Raw genomic sequence first — 19481 nt, forward strand, 5'->3', positions numbered from 1 at the left:
TTGAATTTGTCTTCCAGTGTGTGTGTTGTAAAGCAGGCTGAACCAGGTTTTCCTCAAGGATTTTGCCTGTGCTTAGCTCCTTTTAGTTAATTTTATATGCTGAAAAGCTCCCCAGTCGTTAGCGATTACAAGCATTCCCATAACATGAATCAGCCACCACTATGCTTGAAAATATTGAGAAGGGTACTCAGTAATATGTTGCATTGGATTTCCCCAAACATAACACTTTGTATTCAGGACAAAAAGTTGCAGTAGTACTTCAGTGCAGGATACACATTTTGGAATATTATCTGTGTTTTCTGTGTAGGCCAGTGACACATCTCTATTTAATCCATTTTAAATTCAGGCTGTAACACAACACAATGTGAACAAAGTCAAGGGGTGTGAATACTTCCTGAAGGCACTGTACAGTATTTGTTAACAATTACTTTGTTTACAAACATTGGAGTAAAACAAGGTTATAGTGGATTCTGATGGGGTACGGCAATTGAACTAAGCTCTGAGGCATTTATTAGTTATGTATTGGGTCTATGGAATTTGTTATAAGCTATATAAATAGAGTCGCACACTCTATATAAACTCCCAGTTATTTATTGGGTAAATTGGAATTTATTATGCCATAATAACATGTGAAATAGCTTCCACTCTAAAATGTATTTAATTACTTTTGCACTTATTTGCAGATTTTAAATAAGTAAAAATGTGACAATTCAAAAATGTGATAGTACAATATTGAAAATATATATATATATACACACACAGTATAAATATGGCCTGAAAAGTAAAAAATAAATCACATATCGTATAATAATACAAAAAGAAAATAAGTCAGATACAACAAATACAGATAATGTTCAATATAATATGGAATATGGTAAATTTACATATAACCTCTATATACTTTACCACAAGCTATGAGATAAGGATAGCATAAACAAATACAATGTTCTGTACTTTTGCCCAGAAATCATAATCGAGGGTCTTGACAATCCCAGCAGTGCTATCATAATTACAAAAATATTAATATACAACATATACAGGCATTCTTCACAGAATAGTGATTTTCTTCCATTAGATTGATTAAATACACTTTTCAAGAATGGCATAGTACAGACAGAGAACCTAGTACCCATAGGGCAGTGTACTGTAGTCTGGGAAAAGCCTCCGCTTGTTATACACTATTCTAAATCGTTTTGGGGCAGAGCGGTTTTTTAAAGTGAATCTCCTCTTGTCCCTGACAATCTGGGTACTCTGTGTCAATATGTCTTCTGAATTGTCCCTATCTCTAAGAAAGTCATTGACCAATCCTATGAGAGACTCCAGATGTACTAAAGTTGCATTGGAATGATGTAACGTGATCCCCTTAACTTTCATGCATTTCTTTCCATTGTGTGTTTTGTATCCATATGTCTTTGGTCCACCGGATACAAACTCCACAATGTGATCACCTGGATCTAACTCACTCGTCAGGCCCCCCAAGAACTCATTTAGCTCTGGCATCCAATCTCCAGGCCTACTCACAAATATGACACTGTCTGTGTCATGGTACAGTGTTCGTTTCTGCAGTTTTTCCATGAGGTCGTAGAGCTCCAGTCTAGCATAGGCAGTTGTGAAAGCGGCAATGAAAACATTAACAGGACCAGGAGAACTGTGGCGCTTCTCAATGTACTTCCAATTCACCATGACAACATCATCATTCAAGAAAGAGATATTAGAAACATCTATCTCAGGAGAGAACACACAGTTCAGAAGTTCTTGCAAATCTTTAATCAAAGTTGTGTTCATTTGATTTGCTCTTTGGCCAAACTTTCCCCAAAGACTGTTCAGAAAAAGCTTAGCAATTTTTCTCATGGCCTTGTTGACAACTATTTTTTCACGGTTCAGCTTAATACCTTCCGTTTCCTCATATCTCCGAAGGTACGCTTCTTTGCTAACTTCATCAGCTGCACTATGAGGCCACCCACTGGCCTCTTGTTTGTCTTTTAGAAAGGTCTTGACATACTCAGTGAAGAGAGATTCAGACTTTTTGGGGAAATGCCACACTTCAATCAGTTTGGCAACTTTGTACCCCTTCTCAATGGCTTTAGCCATTTCAACAGTACACCATACTCCAGTTAGAGCCCTTTCCTCATCTGAGTGAGTACACTCAGTCTCTTGATTCTCTGACTCAGAGCAGATTCTGCAGAGTGGAAACATAAGCTTGCCAGCAGCACGATATGGTAGCACAGGGAGATACAGACCCTTTGGGGGATATACTTTGGCTTTGACGAAACCAAAGTATTTGTCTAGTGGCTCAAATTCACGTGCAATTATGTTAGGGTGTCCGATGGGGTAAGCCTTTGCCTTATTTACAAAGGGATAAAGTGACGTGAAATCATAGTATTGGATTGTCTCCCCTGGTTGCACTTTGTAATGCAGGTGGAGTGCGTTCGTCCTACCCCCAAAAAAGGCATCTCTGGGATCCATGGGCTCAGGCATTTCAAAGGTTTTCAAGAACGTCTGGACCTCTGGATCTGTCTTTTTGAGATCATTCCAATCATGATCCCACATTACCTTCACATTCAAATTGTGGTCCTTTTGCAACGAGCTGATTTTGTCCTGGAAACTCTGATGCATGACACCAAAGGTCATTTTGGTCTGCTTACAAAGAGCATTATAGTCATAACAGTCCGGGCAACCATGAAAATAGCAGCCAGCATACTCGTAGGCTGTGGTGCCATCATCATCCTCTGAGAAACCATCCAACGAGTACTTGCCCACCCGCTTTTCTCCATCGTTCAGAGCATGCTTTATGGATCGTTTTTCCTTGTGAGACAAATATTCCAACCATTGAATAGATGGAGTAGAAAAAGTCTTCTGACTTTGGATGTAATTGTCTAATGGGGGAATGGCAATGGTATCTTTGGGTAAGAATCTTGTGCGGTAGATTTTCATGCACAGGGATGCAAGAGTCACACATTGCAGTGGGTCAACCTTTGTAGTGCTAAGGACCTCTTCCCTAAACCGTAAGCATGCTTTCCGTAGAATGATCACATCATTCTTACAATATTCTGCCATCTCTTTCTTGAAGTCAAACTCAGATTTTGATTCAGATTTTGATTTGTGCCACTGCAGAAAGGTCTCCCTCTCTTTCTTCATCATGGTTCTGTCACCATATTCTTCAGGGGAGGGGTACTGGCCAATGTAATTCTGGTTTTGCTGTGTGTTAAACCAATGTGGAAAATATCCCTTCTTGTCATTTTCAAAGCCCATTGCCTCTGGCATGTCACTCAGCTTCATTGATAAAAAACTGAGACTATCAATGTATCTTTGTTTAAAGTCTTTGTCAATAATGCATATAAGCTTGCTGCCTTGTGCTGTGATTTTTGGTGTAATCATGTTGTCTACTAGATATTTCATCAAAAAATACCCATCATATCCCTTTGAGTTGTGGGCTATGAATGTATAGCCGTTGTACTTGTTTGTTCTGTATTTTTTATAAAAGGCTTTAACACAGTCCTCTCCCTCTGCAGTCCAGGTTTCCCCATGGAAATCCATACAGCACACAAAGTTGGGAACGTGCTCATCTGTGTCTTGTCTTGTCTCAAAGTCATAGAAGATGTACTTCTCACTAGGCTCCTCGGGTTCAAGTTTTTGAATGAAACACTGATGGCCTTCTGCTTCCGTTTTAACAGCTTTACAGCAGAGGCATCGATTAGCTCCACATTTGTGCTCCTTCGGATTGGCCACATTAATATTGTAACGTCTGTTACACTGGGAACAGTATTTGGTTAGATCACACCTGGAAAACATTTTACCAGAGGCTTTATTCAAATTACGAACTTTGTGCTGTGTATGGCAGAATTTAGATTTGCAGAAACGCAAACATTCTGTACACTGGATGGTCTTCTTTGGCTGATCTGGGCACTTAGCATGATGACAGACATTGCAGCAATTCTCACACTTGTGGTCATTCTTTTTGCTATAGCCAGAATAGCAAAAGTTGCAAAAATAGCTAACTCCCAGAAACCCCTTTGGGTTTTTGATACCATAGTAATGGTCATCATGCAGGTAAAGAAACACTGTTTTGGCATGAGTTTTTTTAAAAGGTGTTTTAAAGTGTTTTATATCTGACCTTTCACGGTAAAATACCACTATTTTAACACCCAGATCCTTCTCAAATTTGTTAATGTCTGATAAAGAAACCTTAGTGAGCTCAGATAACCCAACTGAAGTCTGCAGATCTCTGCCTTTCTGCTCAGCGTCACTCGTAGTCAATTCTGGATCTAAAAGCATAACTACGCAAGTGGCAAAGCAAAGGTTGTTGTCTTTGTTAGTGAGTACAATGAGGTGCATACGCTTTTTCTTAATTAGCTCACTATCGAAGATATCTGTCACCTTTCTACGTGGACCAACACCACCCTCGAGATTGTGCACGATTTGTACAACAAGCTCTAGGGTGTCATCAGTCAATATTTCTTGGTTACTCTGGACCAACCGCTCAATTAACGAAAGAAATGTGTTAGGTTCCACTTCTCCATTTGGCAAACGGGCTGAGACTGGGAACACAAAGTCACCCTCCAACTGTAACAGTCTTACATCATTAGCACCGGCCAGTTCTGTAATTTTCTTTGAAAGTCCATCTATTGCCTCTAAAATCATAACATAGAAGACGGCATAGTCGTTCACATCATCCCGACTCATGTCCAGCCGCTGTCTAATTTCCGTTGTATTGAACTTTGCTCGATTAATCACTCTTATGGATCTGTCTATGCCATCGTCACCTTGCTGAAGTCTCTCTAAGTACGCATTCAAAGCACCAAGAGGATCCATTTGCTGAGCATCATTAGTGGATGAATGGGCATCATTTTCACCTGCTGTAAAAGGCAGTGAAGGCAGGTTCTGAGACTGCCCATTATCTGTGTTGTCAATTTGGGGGAGGTGTGGGGGAACAAAACCAGGGGATCTGGCATTCAGTTCATGAGCTATATTGGTAGGGGTTGAGTTCATTGAATCAGAAACTGGGGACCTTTTGGGGGCTCTGTCCAATGGCTCATCACTCTGTCTTTTCTGAGCCATTTCAGTTTAAGATAAATGTAACTAATGTCTGTGAGATGTAACGAACAACCAGGGGTACTTGTTCCGGTGTGTTGGTTTCGTGTCACTAGTTTTTTGGCTGAATTACACTTTCACAGGGGTGCACCTGGCATCTTTCAAATTACGGAAGGGGATGAGACATTTGGCCAATAGACTTGGCCGAGACTTGCGGAGAGAAGGGGGTGGAGCTAGCAAAGAGACTCCACCCTGGATCCGCCACTAGCTTTAGTATCAAATCTCATACCTCTAACTCCAGAACCTAATCGAGAAGGGATTTTGTTTCTGTGTTGCCGAGAATATATAAATTAAACAATCAGTTCACAACTTTGTAAATTAAATGATGCATGTTTAACATACTAATTAGTCCAATGGATAATTTGTCTTTTCATACAGGTGATATTAGAAACTGCTCAAGGCTCTTGTATTATTGTCTTAGCCAATTTAAAAAAATGTATAGAGTACATATCCACGATGAATTTGAGCCAGCTTCTGCAGTGCAGCACATCTTCTGGCTTCTTGTAGGTTCTCCCTCTTGATGTTTCTTCTTATAAGGATCTGGTCTCAGCTATGATACCTAGAATATAAAATTCAAACTTGTGATGAGTTTTATTAAGCAACTTGATTTTAGAACATAAAATTGTTATTTCAGTACCGTAATCTTGCAAGGAAAAGTTTTATGAAAGGACAAGCTCTTCTAAATCTTCAGTAGTGATGGGAATCCTACAATTCCTATGACAGGATAAGAGATTATTATATTATTTAGAACAAGACATCTAAAACAGAAGTTACCCAACAACATTCAAAATCTAATTTTACACCTGGAATTTGTGAAAACACCTACAGTAGTATGCCATTCATTTCTAATCTACAATTCCATCCAGGGCACCAAGGGGGGATTCCTGACCCAGGTTAAGAGCATGTAAATGGAAAGGAATTCCCTCTTTATGTGCTGTTCAATCTACGTGTATTCTGACCTTGAACTTAAGAATGAGAATAGCATGCTATTCAACTGCTATTCGTTTGGGGTGAAGATCATAGAAATGAAGGTGTGGCGGAGATGTGTCTACAGATACGCCATATTCTGACCTTGACTTAATTCCCTCATAATTCCACCACCTTTGTGTGCAATGAAACGATGAATAAGGTTGAGCAACCTGTTAGTTCCAAGTGGAACGACATCTACATACCGAGTTGATTTATGATTCCTAGAATGTTTTAATTGTTATACCCAGACTTTTCACTGTATTTTTTTTACAATTTGTATGGTGTTAAATATTAGCCAGTAACGGTAGCCACCGTCAGTTTTACCCACATACATTTATAACTGTCTCTTTACTGTTAGTTTTCTTACATTTTGCATCATTCCATTACATTGTTAGTTTACCTTTATTTCCTCTATCCGGTTCATGTGGTTGTTCCTCAGGATCGCTAGCAATAGTGGATCATATCAGGCTAACGTATTACAAGTTAGCCTATTTGAATCATTATGGAATGCAGACCATACACAGTATCTTAAACCTGAAGCCTGGTGCACGGTTCACAACGACTGCACTGTTGTTACCACAGTTCTACGATTAGTGAGGATTGTTCTGGTAGATTTGTAGGACTACTGTTCATCCCCTATTGTATACTTTTCTCACCTTCCAATTGTTTATGGATTGAACAATTGATTAATCAGACCACTGGATTTTTGGTTCACCAATATATTTTGTTCGTAAAACCTCTCCAAACCTGTTTTGTTTTTATTATTCATAAATACTTTCCTAACCCTAAATAATATACAAGATCAGAGTATTTTTAAATCTACCAATTGGTGCTGAAAATGAGACGAATGTACGTATTTACATGGCTTTCTTTCAATGATCCCTAATATTCTGAACCGGTCTCTCCATATATTCAAATGAGTCTGTCGAGATAATTTAAGTTAAAAAGGTACACCAAATTTAAGTGAATGGCTTTAAATAAATGTACTGAAAAAGTTCAATGAAAGGCGTACAAGTCTGAATCGGGCCCCAAGAGCATAGAATAGAATGCAACTTTATTGTCCATATGTATTTGGACAGTGAAGCTAAAATTTAAATGTATTATATTATAAAAAAACAAATGAAAATTATATTATTTCAAATGCTTAGAGAAAGAGATTTTGTTCAACAAGTAATACTTTTTTTCTCAAAATGATAAGGGTAAAAATGATTGACACCTCTGAAGATTCTTGTAAATAAAGTAGTCAAAAGTTTAATATTTGGTCCTATATTCCTAGCACGCAATGACTACATCAAGCTGGTGACTAATGTAACTTATTGGATGCATTTGCAGTTTGTTTTGGTTTTGTTTCTGATTATTTTGTGCCCAATAGAAATTAATGGTAAATAATGTACTGTGTAATTTTGTAGTCACTTTTATTGTAAATAATAATAGAATACAATACCAGTCAAAAGTTTGGACACACCTAGTTATTCCAGGATTTCTTTATTTATTTTTTTTACTATTTTCTACATTGTAAAATAATAGTGAAGACATCAAAACTATGAAATAACACATATGGAATCATGAAGTAACTAAAAAAAAGTGTTCAACAAATGAAAATATATTTTATATTTGAGATTCTTTAAGGTAGCCCCTGTTTGCCTTGATGACAGCTTTGTACACTCTTGGCATTCTCTCAACTAGCTTCATGGGGTAGTCACCTGGAATGCATTTCAATTAACAGGTGTGCCTTGTTAAAAGTTATTTGGTGGAATTTCTTTCCTTCTTAATGCGTTTGAGCCAATCAGTTGTGTTGTGACAAGGTAGGGGTGGTATACATAAGATAGGGCTATTTGGTAAAAGACCAAGTCCATATTACGGCAAGAACAGCTCAAATAAGCAAAGAGAAACAACAGTCCATCAATACTTTAAGACATGAAGTTTGACCCTCTAACTTTCTCACTCATCATTATTCGCAATTCATTCAGCATTATCCTTAATCATTTACAATAACAGTGACTCCAAAATAACACAATACATTATTCACCATTCATTTCAATTGGGCACAAAATAATCTGAAACACAACCACAACAACATCTCTTTCTCTGAGCAATTGTATTAGGATAAAATAATATATTTTCCTTTTTTTTAGCATAGAATATAGCTTAGTATTTGAATTTTTTTTTTAAATCTTTATCAAGGGTGTCAATAATTTTGGATGCTGCCATTTTTAGTAATAATCCTTCATTAATCGTGAATAATCATGGGTGTGAAAGTTAGTCACAAAGACCATGCCTCTGGCAAAATTCTAACCTCTCCTGTTTTTGGTAATGGGATGAGGTTCACAGTGGAAAGGAAGCTAGGAAAGAAGCAAAGCAAAGGGAGCTAGGAAAGGAGGACAGGGAAGGAAAGGAGGAAGGGGAACAGGATTTAGGATTATGCGAAGGCAGTTGACATTTGAAGAATCACCATGACCAGTAGATGGTGATAGTATTGGTTTCAGTGAGGGTCTGCAGATGGCTGCGTCTAAAAGAAAATCATACAAGACACTATCATGCCACAAGCTGTTCTCTTGTGGATGAACTCTGTCTCTTGTGGACGAACTCCTACCTTACACAAACATATAGAAACAACACCAAAAACTGTTTTGGCCATGCAAATCTTTTGCTCTTGATTGACTCTTGATATTACACACAGACCACCAGAACAATTGTGAGCATCCAGAGAACTGCATTTCTGTTTAATAGTAAAAGTAAACATTGACACATTGCAATGAAATGCACATCCACACTCCACTTGTTTTCTCATAGCAGAGTGCCATACAGGTCGTTCTTGAATTGTGGTAGCATTTGCGTCCCTCGCCTTTGCAACCATGAAAAACAGTTTAAAATGGTAAATAGTTACCCGGCTGTTTTTGTTTACATTGAACTGTTTATCAAAACATAAACCAAGTCACTTACACTGCACAACTTTATGTTTATGTTTAAAGTACTTAGGGAAAGAAGTGGCCCAGTGGAGTTGTACTGACATGTTTTGGGGATTTAGGATTATATATTATTTTGAATGCTAGAAAAAAAACAAAAGTATTTAATATATTCTATAGATCAATAAAAACAAAGGCTATTAAAATGTACATGCAGTGCCTTCGGAAAGTATTCAGACCCCTTCTTTTTCCATATTTTGTTATGTTCCTGCCTTATTCTAAAATGTCTTAAATAGATTTTTTCCTCATCAAGCTACACAAAATACCCCATAATGGTTTTTAGAAATTGTTGCAAATGTATTAAAAATAAAAACAGAAATGTCACATTTAGATAAGTATTCAGACCATTCACTCAGTACTTTGTTGAAGCACCTTTGGCAGTGATTACAGCATCGATTCTTCTTGGGTATGATGCTACAAGCTTGGCTCACCTGTATTTGGGGAGTTTCTCCCATTCTTCTCTGCAGATCCTCAAGCTCAGGTTGGATGGGGAGCATTGCTGCACAGCTATTTTGAGGTCTCACTAGAGATGTTACAGTAGATCGGGTTCAAGTCTAGGCTCTGGCTGGGCCACTCAAGCACATTCAGAGACTTGTCCCGAAGCCACTCCTGCATTGTCTTGGCTGTGTGCTTAGTGTCATTGTCCTGTTGGAAGGTGAACCTTCGGCCTAGTCTGAGGTTGTGAGCGCTCTGGAGCAGGTTTTCATCAAGGATCTCTCTGTACTTTGTTCTGTTCATCTTTGCCTCAATCCTGACTAGTCTCCCAGTGACTGCTGCTGAAAAACACCCCCACAGCATGATGCTGCCACCACCATGCTTCACCGTATGGATGGTGCCAGGTTTCCCAGACGTGACGCTTGGCATTCAGGCCAAAGAGTTCAATCTTGGTTTCATCAGACCAGAATCTTGTTTCTCATAGTCTGAGAGTCCTTTACGTGCCTTTTGGTAAACTCCAAGTGGGCTGTCATGTGCCTTTTACTGAAGAGTGGCTTCCGTCTGGCCTTATTGGTGGAGTGTTGCAGAGAGTGTTGTCCTTCTGGAATTTTCTCCCATCTCCACAGAGGAATTCTAGAGCTCGGTTAGAGTAACCATCAGGTTCTTGGTTACCTCCCTGACCAAGGCTCTTCTCCCCCAATTGCTCAGTTTGGCTGGGTGGCCAGCTCAAGGAAGAGTCTTGGTGGTTCCAAACTTCTTTCATTTAAGAATGATGGAGGCCACTGTGTTCTTGGGGACCTTCAATGCTGCAGACATTTTTTGTAACCTTCCCCAGGTCCGTACCTCGACTCAACCTTGTTTCGGAGCTCTATGGACAATTCCTTCGACCTCATGGCTTGGTCTTTGCTCTGACATGCACTGTCAACTGTGGGACCTTATATAGACAAGTGTGTGCCTTTCCAAATCGTGTCCAATCAATTGAATTTAACACAGGTGGACTTCAATCAAGGATGATCAATGGAAACAGGATGCATCTGAGCTCAATTTTGAGTCTCATAACAAAGGGTCTGAATACTTATGTAAATAAGGTATTTCTGTTTTTTTTTGCTTTGTCATTATGGGGTATTGTGTGTAGATTGCTGAGAATTTTTATTTATTTAATACATTTTATAATAAGGCTGTAACGTAACAAATGTGAAAAAAGTCAAGGGATCTGAATACTTTCTGAAGACACTGCGGCATTGTGTTGTGTGACAAAACTGCACATTTTAGAGTGGCCTTTTATTGTCCCCAGCACACCTTTCAGGTGGATTGATGATCTTGGCAAAGGAGAAATGCTCACTAAGAAGGATGTAAACAAATCTGTGCACAAAATTTGAGAAATACATTTCCATACACAAAACTCTTTCTAGGGTCTGTTATTTCAGCTCATGAAACATGGAACAAACACTTAACATGTTGTGTTTATATTTTTTGTTCAGTGTAAACGTGGTAGCACCAAGTTACACTGAATTTAGACATCAAATTATTAACGGAATCCTCAAATGTATGACATACTGGAAGGGTGTGATGAGCACCAAAACAAAGTGTACATAGACCCCTCCCCCGATAACAGCTGGCCACTAGAGGGAATGTCAAGGTCGTTGTATATCTTTGTAATGAGTGATTTTCAAGGCGGTAACACCGACATAAAACTGAGGGACACATTATTAAAAACATACAGATGTCTCAAGTTTTGAAGGAGCGTGCAATTGGCATGCTGACTGATACAATGTCCACCAGAGCTGTTGCCAGAGATTTTAATGTTCATTTCCCACCCATAGTTGCACCCCAGCCCAGTCATGTGAAATCCATAGATTAGGGCCTAATGAATGTATTTATATTGACTGGTTTCCATAACTGTAACACAGTAAAATCTTAGAAGTTGTTGCATGTTGCATTTATATTTTTGTTGAGTGTAAATGAAGGGAAAGTACATTGTGAGCAAAATGATTAATCATATCACTTTAGTTAATGATCTGAGAATCTGTGGCCTATATATATTTTTTAAATCTTAATTGACCTAAAATTCAGGGGTTATCGTCATTGGCGTTACTACTCCTACTGGTGGCACAATGTTATCATAATGCCAGCCCAACAACCCCTGGTGGGCTATCTGGCCTTACTAGGCCGGCATTGGTGGGCTAGCTTAAATTGCATTTCCACTGCCTCCAGAATTTAGAAATTATGCTAGTCATGTTGCTAGCTTGCCAATGTGACTGTGCAGCTAGCTTCACTAATGTAGGCTGGCTAGCTAGCTAGAATTTGTAGAAAGTCATGTCTACAACTAGCTAGATACCTAGCTAGCACCCTTATCACACTTTAACTAATGTTACCCTATACTGCTGCCAGTGCCAGCTAGACACATTTTTTGCTTGCTAGCTAGCTAGTTAAATGGTTAGCGTTGTTCCTACCATGTTTGCCAGGGCATTGACTACTAGCTAGCTTGCAAATAGACCCAGACGACAGGTTTGATAGATGTATCTAGCTAGCTTTCAAGAAAACCTAGCTAGCTTAAATCCCTGCTAACTCACATGTGCTAGCTAGCTAACTAGCTCATTTCAACTTTGATTTGAAAGCTAATGTTAGCTGGCTAGCATCCGAGGGCTGACTGTTCTCAAAAATGGATCCAGCTATGGTTGTAATTCGTGTCATGTCTGACTACTGCTTGTCCATGTGCTAGCTAACAGCAACAAACCCAGACAAACTAAACATGTCAGCATCCAGCAGTGATCATCTGGTGGTTGCATAGTAACAGCATCACCTGCATGAATTCTAATCGGTCTAGCACCAGATTTCCCCTGACCTAGCTTTAATTTGAGTTTTCCATTCGAGCCAGATCAAGTTTGGCCCTAATTCAATGGAAACAGGGCTTAAGATGGCATATTAGTTGATTTAGAAGATGTACCCAAATATTTTTTAAGAAATCTAGAAAAAATTTGTTTTTTTTCTCCAAAATGCCAAACCCAAATGGTAAAGATGCATAAAGATGTAGGAATCCACATATGACGTCATTGTTTTACCACTATCCACTGAATTTTTAAACTACAGTACGTACACGACATGGTTCAATGTGCCAACAAATCAGCACAACCTCCCTTTTCAGATTGCTAGTGTCTTGGAGCTAAAATTGGGATCATGTATACTGTGCTAATGACGATCCAAAATTGAGTAATGGAGAGCAATATTCAGTACTGCAAACAAGTGGGCAGAGCTGGGAGGATCGTCAGCTGATGTAGCGTACCTGGGTAGGCTTGGCCTGCAGGCTATAAAGGGTGGCCACATCAGCCAACACTCTCTCTCTTCCCTGACTGGCAGGCTGGCTTCCAACACCTTATGGTTTTTTGGTCTGTTTCACCAGACAACACCCTCTCCACACACTGCATACGCTACTGATCCTACAGATTTCCACAGCTTGTTACATTTTGTATTTTTAATATTTAGTTTAATAAATGAAGAAGAAAAAATCAGAGGGGGTGCGAGTAAAAATTTTGAATATTTAAAGCCTTATTTAGATATTTGTCTGCTTATAATTCAGAATATTTGTCTGGCTATTTGTCAATCACAACTAGAAGACTATAAAGCACTACTCACAAGAATACATGGTATTAGTCGATAGAATGAAGGCATAAATAATGTAGTTGGCATCTGTTATGATTTTACTGTCAATTCTGCTCTTCTCGTGGAGCGAGGTTTATAGCCTTCCCGGCATTTTTCTAATTACATCAGTTTAACTGTTTTTAAGGAAATTAAAGGCAATAGTGTCAATTGCCAAAAAAATATTGGACGTTAGCCCGCGGTCAGTACCCGCCCATTTGTAAATGCGCTAGAGAGATGCTGAAAAATTATATTTTTCCACTCCTATTTCTTTGTCAAAATGTACATTTGGTGTTTAATTTTATGCAACAAATACTTAATCATTCACAAATTAATGTTATATTAGGCTACATGTTATAGTCCGACCGACCATCAGTGTCAAGACTTCAATAAGCTATACTATTCCAGATCTAAAGTTCAAAGGTGCGGTAAACCAGGGGGTGCTGCCGTCGCTGGTGACATCAGGAAATTACCGGCAGATATAGATCCATTTTCCCTTCGAATTCGACAGCAAATATTTTGAAGATCTATTTAACTCTCATAACATTTGTGTACATCTGAATAATACATTTGGATCCAACCCTAAACCTTACTACATACCTTAAACACGGTCTCTTCTGTGTATAAATGATCTTGTAGGTCCCAGTCGGCTTGGTCAGTGTAAGCCACTTCTAGATTGCCCCATGTTCTCAGATGCTGAACTGTTTAGCTGGTAGGTCTGTATAATGTGATGAAAATAAGAAACATTACATGATTTATGGCATTCACACACGGTAAACTGCAGTAGATATTACAGACATTACATAACTTAACACTACAGTCAACAGTGCATCTTTGGTAGTGAAGCAGCTAACCCACAAACAGATCTCTTACAAGTATTTCAATGATTATCAATGCAAACAATGTTACAAAAAGCTCTTGAAACAAACAGAACATAAAAGTAAAAATGCACTTACAGAGGGATTTACACACGCATGAAGGGAGAGGAGAGGCATAAGCAGCTTCACTGAAGATAGTCTGCTGAAAAAGTACATGTGACAAAGGAAATGGATAGTCCAATCACAGGCTTACACGATAGTATGATGTAGCCATGCTTAGGCTGTGCCAAATACCGTGGGTGTGACACATCTATTAGAAAGCACTGCCTCCTAGTTACAGTAAATAACAAGCTCTCTCTCTCTCTCTCTCTCTCTCTACAATTATTGTCATGGGAAACATATATTTACATTGCCAAAGCAAGAAAAATAGATAAACAACAAAAGTGAAATGAACAATAAAAAAGTTCCAAAAGTATAAAGACATTTCAAATGTCATATTATGTATATATACAGTGTTATAATGATGTGCAAATAGTTAAAGTGGGCGGCAGTTACCCTAGTGGTTAGAGTGTTAGCCTAGTGGTTAGTGTTGGACTAGTAACCGAAAGGTTGCAAGATTGAATCCCCGAGCTGACAAGGTAAAAATGTGTTGTTCTGCCCCTGAACAAGGCAGTTAACCCACTGTTCTTAGGTCATCATTGAAAATAAGAATTTGTTCTTAGTAGTGAAGCAGCTATCCCACAAACAGATATAGATCCATTTACTGCCAGATATATCCATTATCCCTTCGAATTTGACAGCAAATATTTTGAAGATCTATTTAACTCTCATAACATTTGTGTACATCTGAATAATACATTTGGATCCAACCCTAAACCTTACTACATACCTTAAACACGGTCTCTTCTGTGTATAAATGATCTTGTAGGTCCCAGTCGGCTTGGTCAGTGTAAGCCACTTCTAGATTGCCCCATGGGGGACATTATTTGGCATGACAGGCCCTCTGGATGTCAGGGCACCTGGGTATGTATCCTGCGTGATTGGGCAGTATTTGGCCATGATTACTACAAGTTTAGATAGCTGGCTACACAATTAGCTGATGTCTAATTGAGTGACTGTCAGTGACTGACATGATAAGAGAAAAATAGTTGATGCACAACCACATTTCGAACTTGCACCTTGTATATTCTACTATTTTAACTGTCAACAGTAAGTTGAGACCCAGAATGAGTTTTGTTTTGTTTGTTGGAGGCTCCCTCTCGGCCTGAGACCCTAAGTGACCACTTATGACAATTATGCATGGAGACAGCCCTGCTCCCAGACCCACACATGAGCCTGGCACTGACCGAATCTTCTACCTGACCGAAAGTTTTGAAGTGTTGTAGGCTAATTGTCCATGCCAAGTTTCGGTTCCAGCGGGTCATTGCTGTAGTTTACAGAAAATCTGATCTTGGTTGTCAAAAAGTTACAAGATAAAGGATTCACATGCAGGTACATTTTTACTGCTAAAGGACAATAGGGCATATAAATGAGTCAACAGTTGAATCATCTACTTCGTGAAATTACAGCCTGGTGCTCTCACATCGGTTACTTCAACATCAATTGCACTGTTTTCTTGTGACGCGTTTACAGCGAGGCAACTAAAATATATGCAGTCTGGATTCGTTTTTAAAAGCTTGACAATGAATAACCAAAAAACTAAACCTGCAACAAAACACCATGCAAAGGAGAAACGTGTAGGCCTATTACGGCACCATTTGAACAGCACCTAGGCTAGCTACTCAACAACAAGACATTTTGAGAGCACCATACAGCAATGCTGCACTCAACTGCAGCGGTGATTCATTCAGTGCACAACATTTTTTAAACATGTTTTATTAAATGCTACATCAACCTAGCTATGGGTTTGTTATTTGGAGATATTAAATAGGTGGAAAGTAGCCTAGCGGTTAGGAGCACTGGGCCAATAACCAAGAGGTTGCTGGTTCGAATCCCTGAACCGACTTGGTGAAACATCTGTCAATGTGCACTTTAGCAAGGCACTTAACCTTAATTGCTCCTGCAAGTCTCTCTGGATAAGAGTGTCTGCTAAATTACTCAAATGTTAAATGTGAAATACTTGTTGATTAGGGTTGCAGCATATTATGCATATGCAAAGGCTGGACAAATATGATTTAACTCTTCTTTTGTTTTAATATGTTAAAATGGCAGTTTACATAATAATAAGTTATAGGTTATGTCTGGAGTTATGTCTGGCCTGCAAATTCGTTGTGTTTTTTCAATATGGCCCGTGTGCTGATTGAGTTTGTCACCCCTGCCTTAAGATATCTCAAGTAGAAATGATGCATCAATATTTAATTTTAAAGCATGTTATATTAAATGAAGGGCCCTTTAATATAGACCACATGGAGAATTAAATAAATCTGATTTTCAATATGAATGAAGACTCAGTATTTTGACAAACTTTGCACCCATTGTAGCTTCTTGGACGATTTTAACCCACTTATCCCAAACATTTCACAATGTTTTCATCATCATTGTAAAGCCCTAGTTATTTTGTTGCTTTGACAAATAATTTATTTCATGTGGTAAGTGATACATTTACAGTGCATTCGGAAGTTATTCAGACCCCTTCCCTTTTTCCAATTTTTAAACTTTACAGCCTTATTCTAAAATTGATTAAATAAAAAAATCCTCATCAATCTACACACAATACCACATAATGACAAAGCGAAAACAGTTTTTTAAATGTTTGCAAATGTATTAAAAATAAAAAACAAAAATAACTTATTTACATAAGTATTCAGACCCTTTGATATGAGACTCGAAATTGAGCTCAGGTGCATCCTGTTTTCATTGATAAAGTTCCTTACTTTTTCCCCCTTCCACTTGCCTCTTCCATTTTTGCGCTAATGCTGCAATTAGTTGGTTGTAATTTTGGGTAGAGCAGACATTTCCATATATTTGTGTTAGCTGCATGTGTGACATAACTCCACCAGTCTTATTTATGATATCATTTACAAACATACGTTTTTTCAAAATTGTATCAAAAATTAAAAAATTAAAGCTTTTTTTATCAATTAGTATATTTTAATTTAACCACAATATTTGATGGATTATTTGTTCTGTATTTTCTGGTGGATTAAACTGAAATTGTATGCAACTTTCTATGGCTTGTTTTAAAAAGAACGATATTTTGGAGATTATTTCGTTTTCAAATAACCGAAAGTAGTCATGGCAGGTAATATTCACATTTTTGGTGACTTCAATATTCACATGGAGAAGGCCTTTTGGAGCCATCATCGACTCGTTGGGTTTTGTCCAACCGGACTGGGTTTTGTCTCATTGGGTTTTGTCTCCAGACCTACACTTTGCAACAGTCATACCTTGGATCTAGTTCTGTTCGGTTGGAATAAATATTGTGGATCTATATGTTTTTCCTCATAATCCTGGAATATTGGACCACCATTTTATTACATATGCAATTGCAACAAATAATCTGCTCAGATCCCAACCAAGGATTATCAAAAACTGTGCTATAACTTCTTGGACAGCCCAAAGATTCATAGATGCCCTTCTAGACTCCCTCCACCTACCCAAGAACGTTGGAATACAAAAATCTGTTAACCACGTAACCGAGGATCTAAATGTAACCTTGTGTAATACCCTAGATGCAGGCCCTCCTCTAAAAACAAACAAAAAATGTGTCACAAGATATTAGCTCCCTGGAATACAGAAAATGCCCGAGCCCTGAAACAAGCTTCCAGAAAATTGGAACAGAAATGGCACTCCACTAAACTGGAAGTCTTCCGACTAGCTTGGACTGATAGTACCGTGCAATATCGAAGAGCCCTCACTGCTGCTCGATCAGCCTACTTTTCCAACCTGATTGAGGAGAATGAAACAATCCAACATTTATTTTTGATACTGTCGCAAAGCCAACTAAAAAGCAGCATTCCCCAGGCGAGGATGACCTTCACTTCAGCAGTGACGAATTCATGAATTTCTTTGACGAAATGATCATGATCATTAGAAAGCCAATTACGGACTCCTGGAGACACTAGAGTTTTTTAAATCCTGTATCTCTTGAAACATTCACAAAAATAGTCATGGCCTCTAAACCTTCCAGCTGCCTACTAGACCCTATTCCAACTAAACTACTGAAAGAGCTACTTCCTGTGCTTGGTCCTCCAGATGTGTACCAAACTCACTAAAAGTGTCAGTAATAAATCCTCTCCTGAAAAAGCCAAACCTTGACCCAGAGTTTTTTTTAAACTATCGGCCTATATTGAATCTCCCATTCCTCTCAAACATTTTAGAAAAAGCTGTTGCGCAGCAACTCTGCCTTCCTGAAGACAAATAATGTATACGAAACGCTCCAGTCTGGTTTTAGACCCCATCATAGTACTGAGACTGCACTCAGTACTATGACGGGTGGTAAATGACCTTTTTTAATGACATCAGACCAAGGCTCTGCCTCTGTCCTCGTGCTCCTAGACCTTAGAGCCGCCTTCGACACCACCGATCATCACATTCTTCAGGAGAGATTGGAAACCATAATTGGTCTACATGGACAAGTTCTTGCGTGGTTTAGATCTTATCTGTTGGAAAGATATTAGTTTGTCTCTATATATGGTTTGTCCTCTGACAAATCAGTTGTAAGTGTCGGTGTTCCTTAAGGTTACGTTTTAGGACAACTATTGTTTTCACTATATATTCTACATCTTGGTGATGTCATTCAGAAACACAATGTCAACTTTCACTGCTATGCGGACGACTCACAGCTGTACATTTTGATGAAACATTGTGTAAAAAAGGCCGTCCTACTCCTCTCCTCTCTACCTAACTTCCCCTCACAGTTCCTTCAGTTTCCCTTAAGTCCCGTTAATTTGGCTGCTCAGCCTACCTCAGTTATCCCTCACCCATCATTGTCCTGCCATTCCCAACCAATCAGAGGGCATAGAAATAAGCCTTGAATTGTACATCGCATCTCCTCTCATTCTATCTTGGTTCATGCAGGTGACTGTGACCTCCTCCCCAGACCACTTGCCGGTACTCCTAGAACATTGCCCTGGGAAACAAGAGGAGTATCTCAGTTAAAGGTCTCAGCTTTCAGAGAAGCCTTGTCAGTAACATGCAGGAACCAACATTAATAAGTATATAAGGACTGAGAGGGAAAGCCCTTTTCGGAGTTTTAATCAAGTTTGAATTGAGTTTGTGAACATCTCCGGCCGTGATAATAAAGATTGATTCATTTACATTGAGTTTGAGTCCTTAGAGGTGAAATTCCACGACAACTTCATGTTACTTTGATAAGTTTCAGCCATATGTTCTACTGAATGATTATTAGTATTCTTTAATAATTTCTCTTAAGGATCTTTACAGATTGGTGTCCCACCCACGGGACGGTTGAGCTATTGTGCGCTAATGCGATTAGCATGAGGTTGTAAGTAACAAGAACATTTCCCAGAACATAGACATATCTGATATTGGCAGAAAGCTTAAATTCTTGTTAATCAAACAGCACTGTCCAATTTACAGTAGTTATTACAGTGAAAGAATACCA

The 19481-nt window shown here is 38.7% G+C and overlaps 1 protein-coding gene across 1 annotated transcript; it reads right to left on the minus strand.

The window, feature by feature from the left end:
* Positions 1-573: 573 nt before the first annotated feature.
* LOC115204547 (uncharacterized) lies at positions 574-14155 on the minus strand. Its single transcript, XM_029770212.1, has 3 exons — positions 14054-14155; positions 13698-13815; positions 574-5650 (listed from the first exon to the last, which is right to left on the minus strand). The coding sequence occupies exon 3, from the start codon at positions 5056-5058 to the stop codon at positions 1123-1125; it is 3936 nt and encodes a 1311-aa protein (XP_029626072.1). The 5' UTR covers positions 5059-5650; positions 13698-13815; positions 14054-14155; the 3' UTR covers positions 574-1122.
* Between the last annotated feature and the right edge of the window lie 5326 nt (positions 14156-19481).

This window comes from Salmo trutta, chromosome 12, assembly GCF_901001165.1.
Source record: "Salmo trutta chromosome 12, fSalTru1.1, whole genome shotgun sequence".
Classification (NCBI taxonomy): domain Eukaryota; kingdom Metazoa; phylum Chordata; class Actinopteri; order Salmoniformes; family Salmonidae; genus Salmo; species Salmo trutta.

What these genes read in the sequence shown, in the direction of transcription:
- LOC115204547 (XM_029770212.1), bottom strand. Translation starts at nt 5,058, where the DNA reads ATGGCTCAGAAAAGACAGAGTGATGAGCCATTGGACAGAGCCCCCAAA.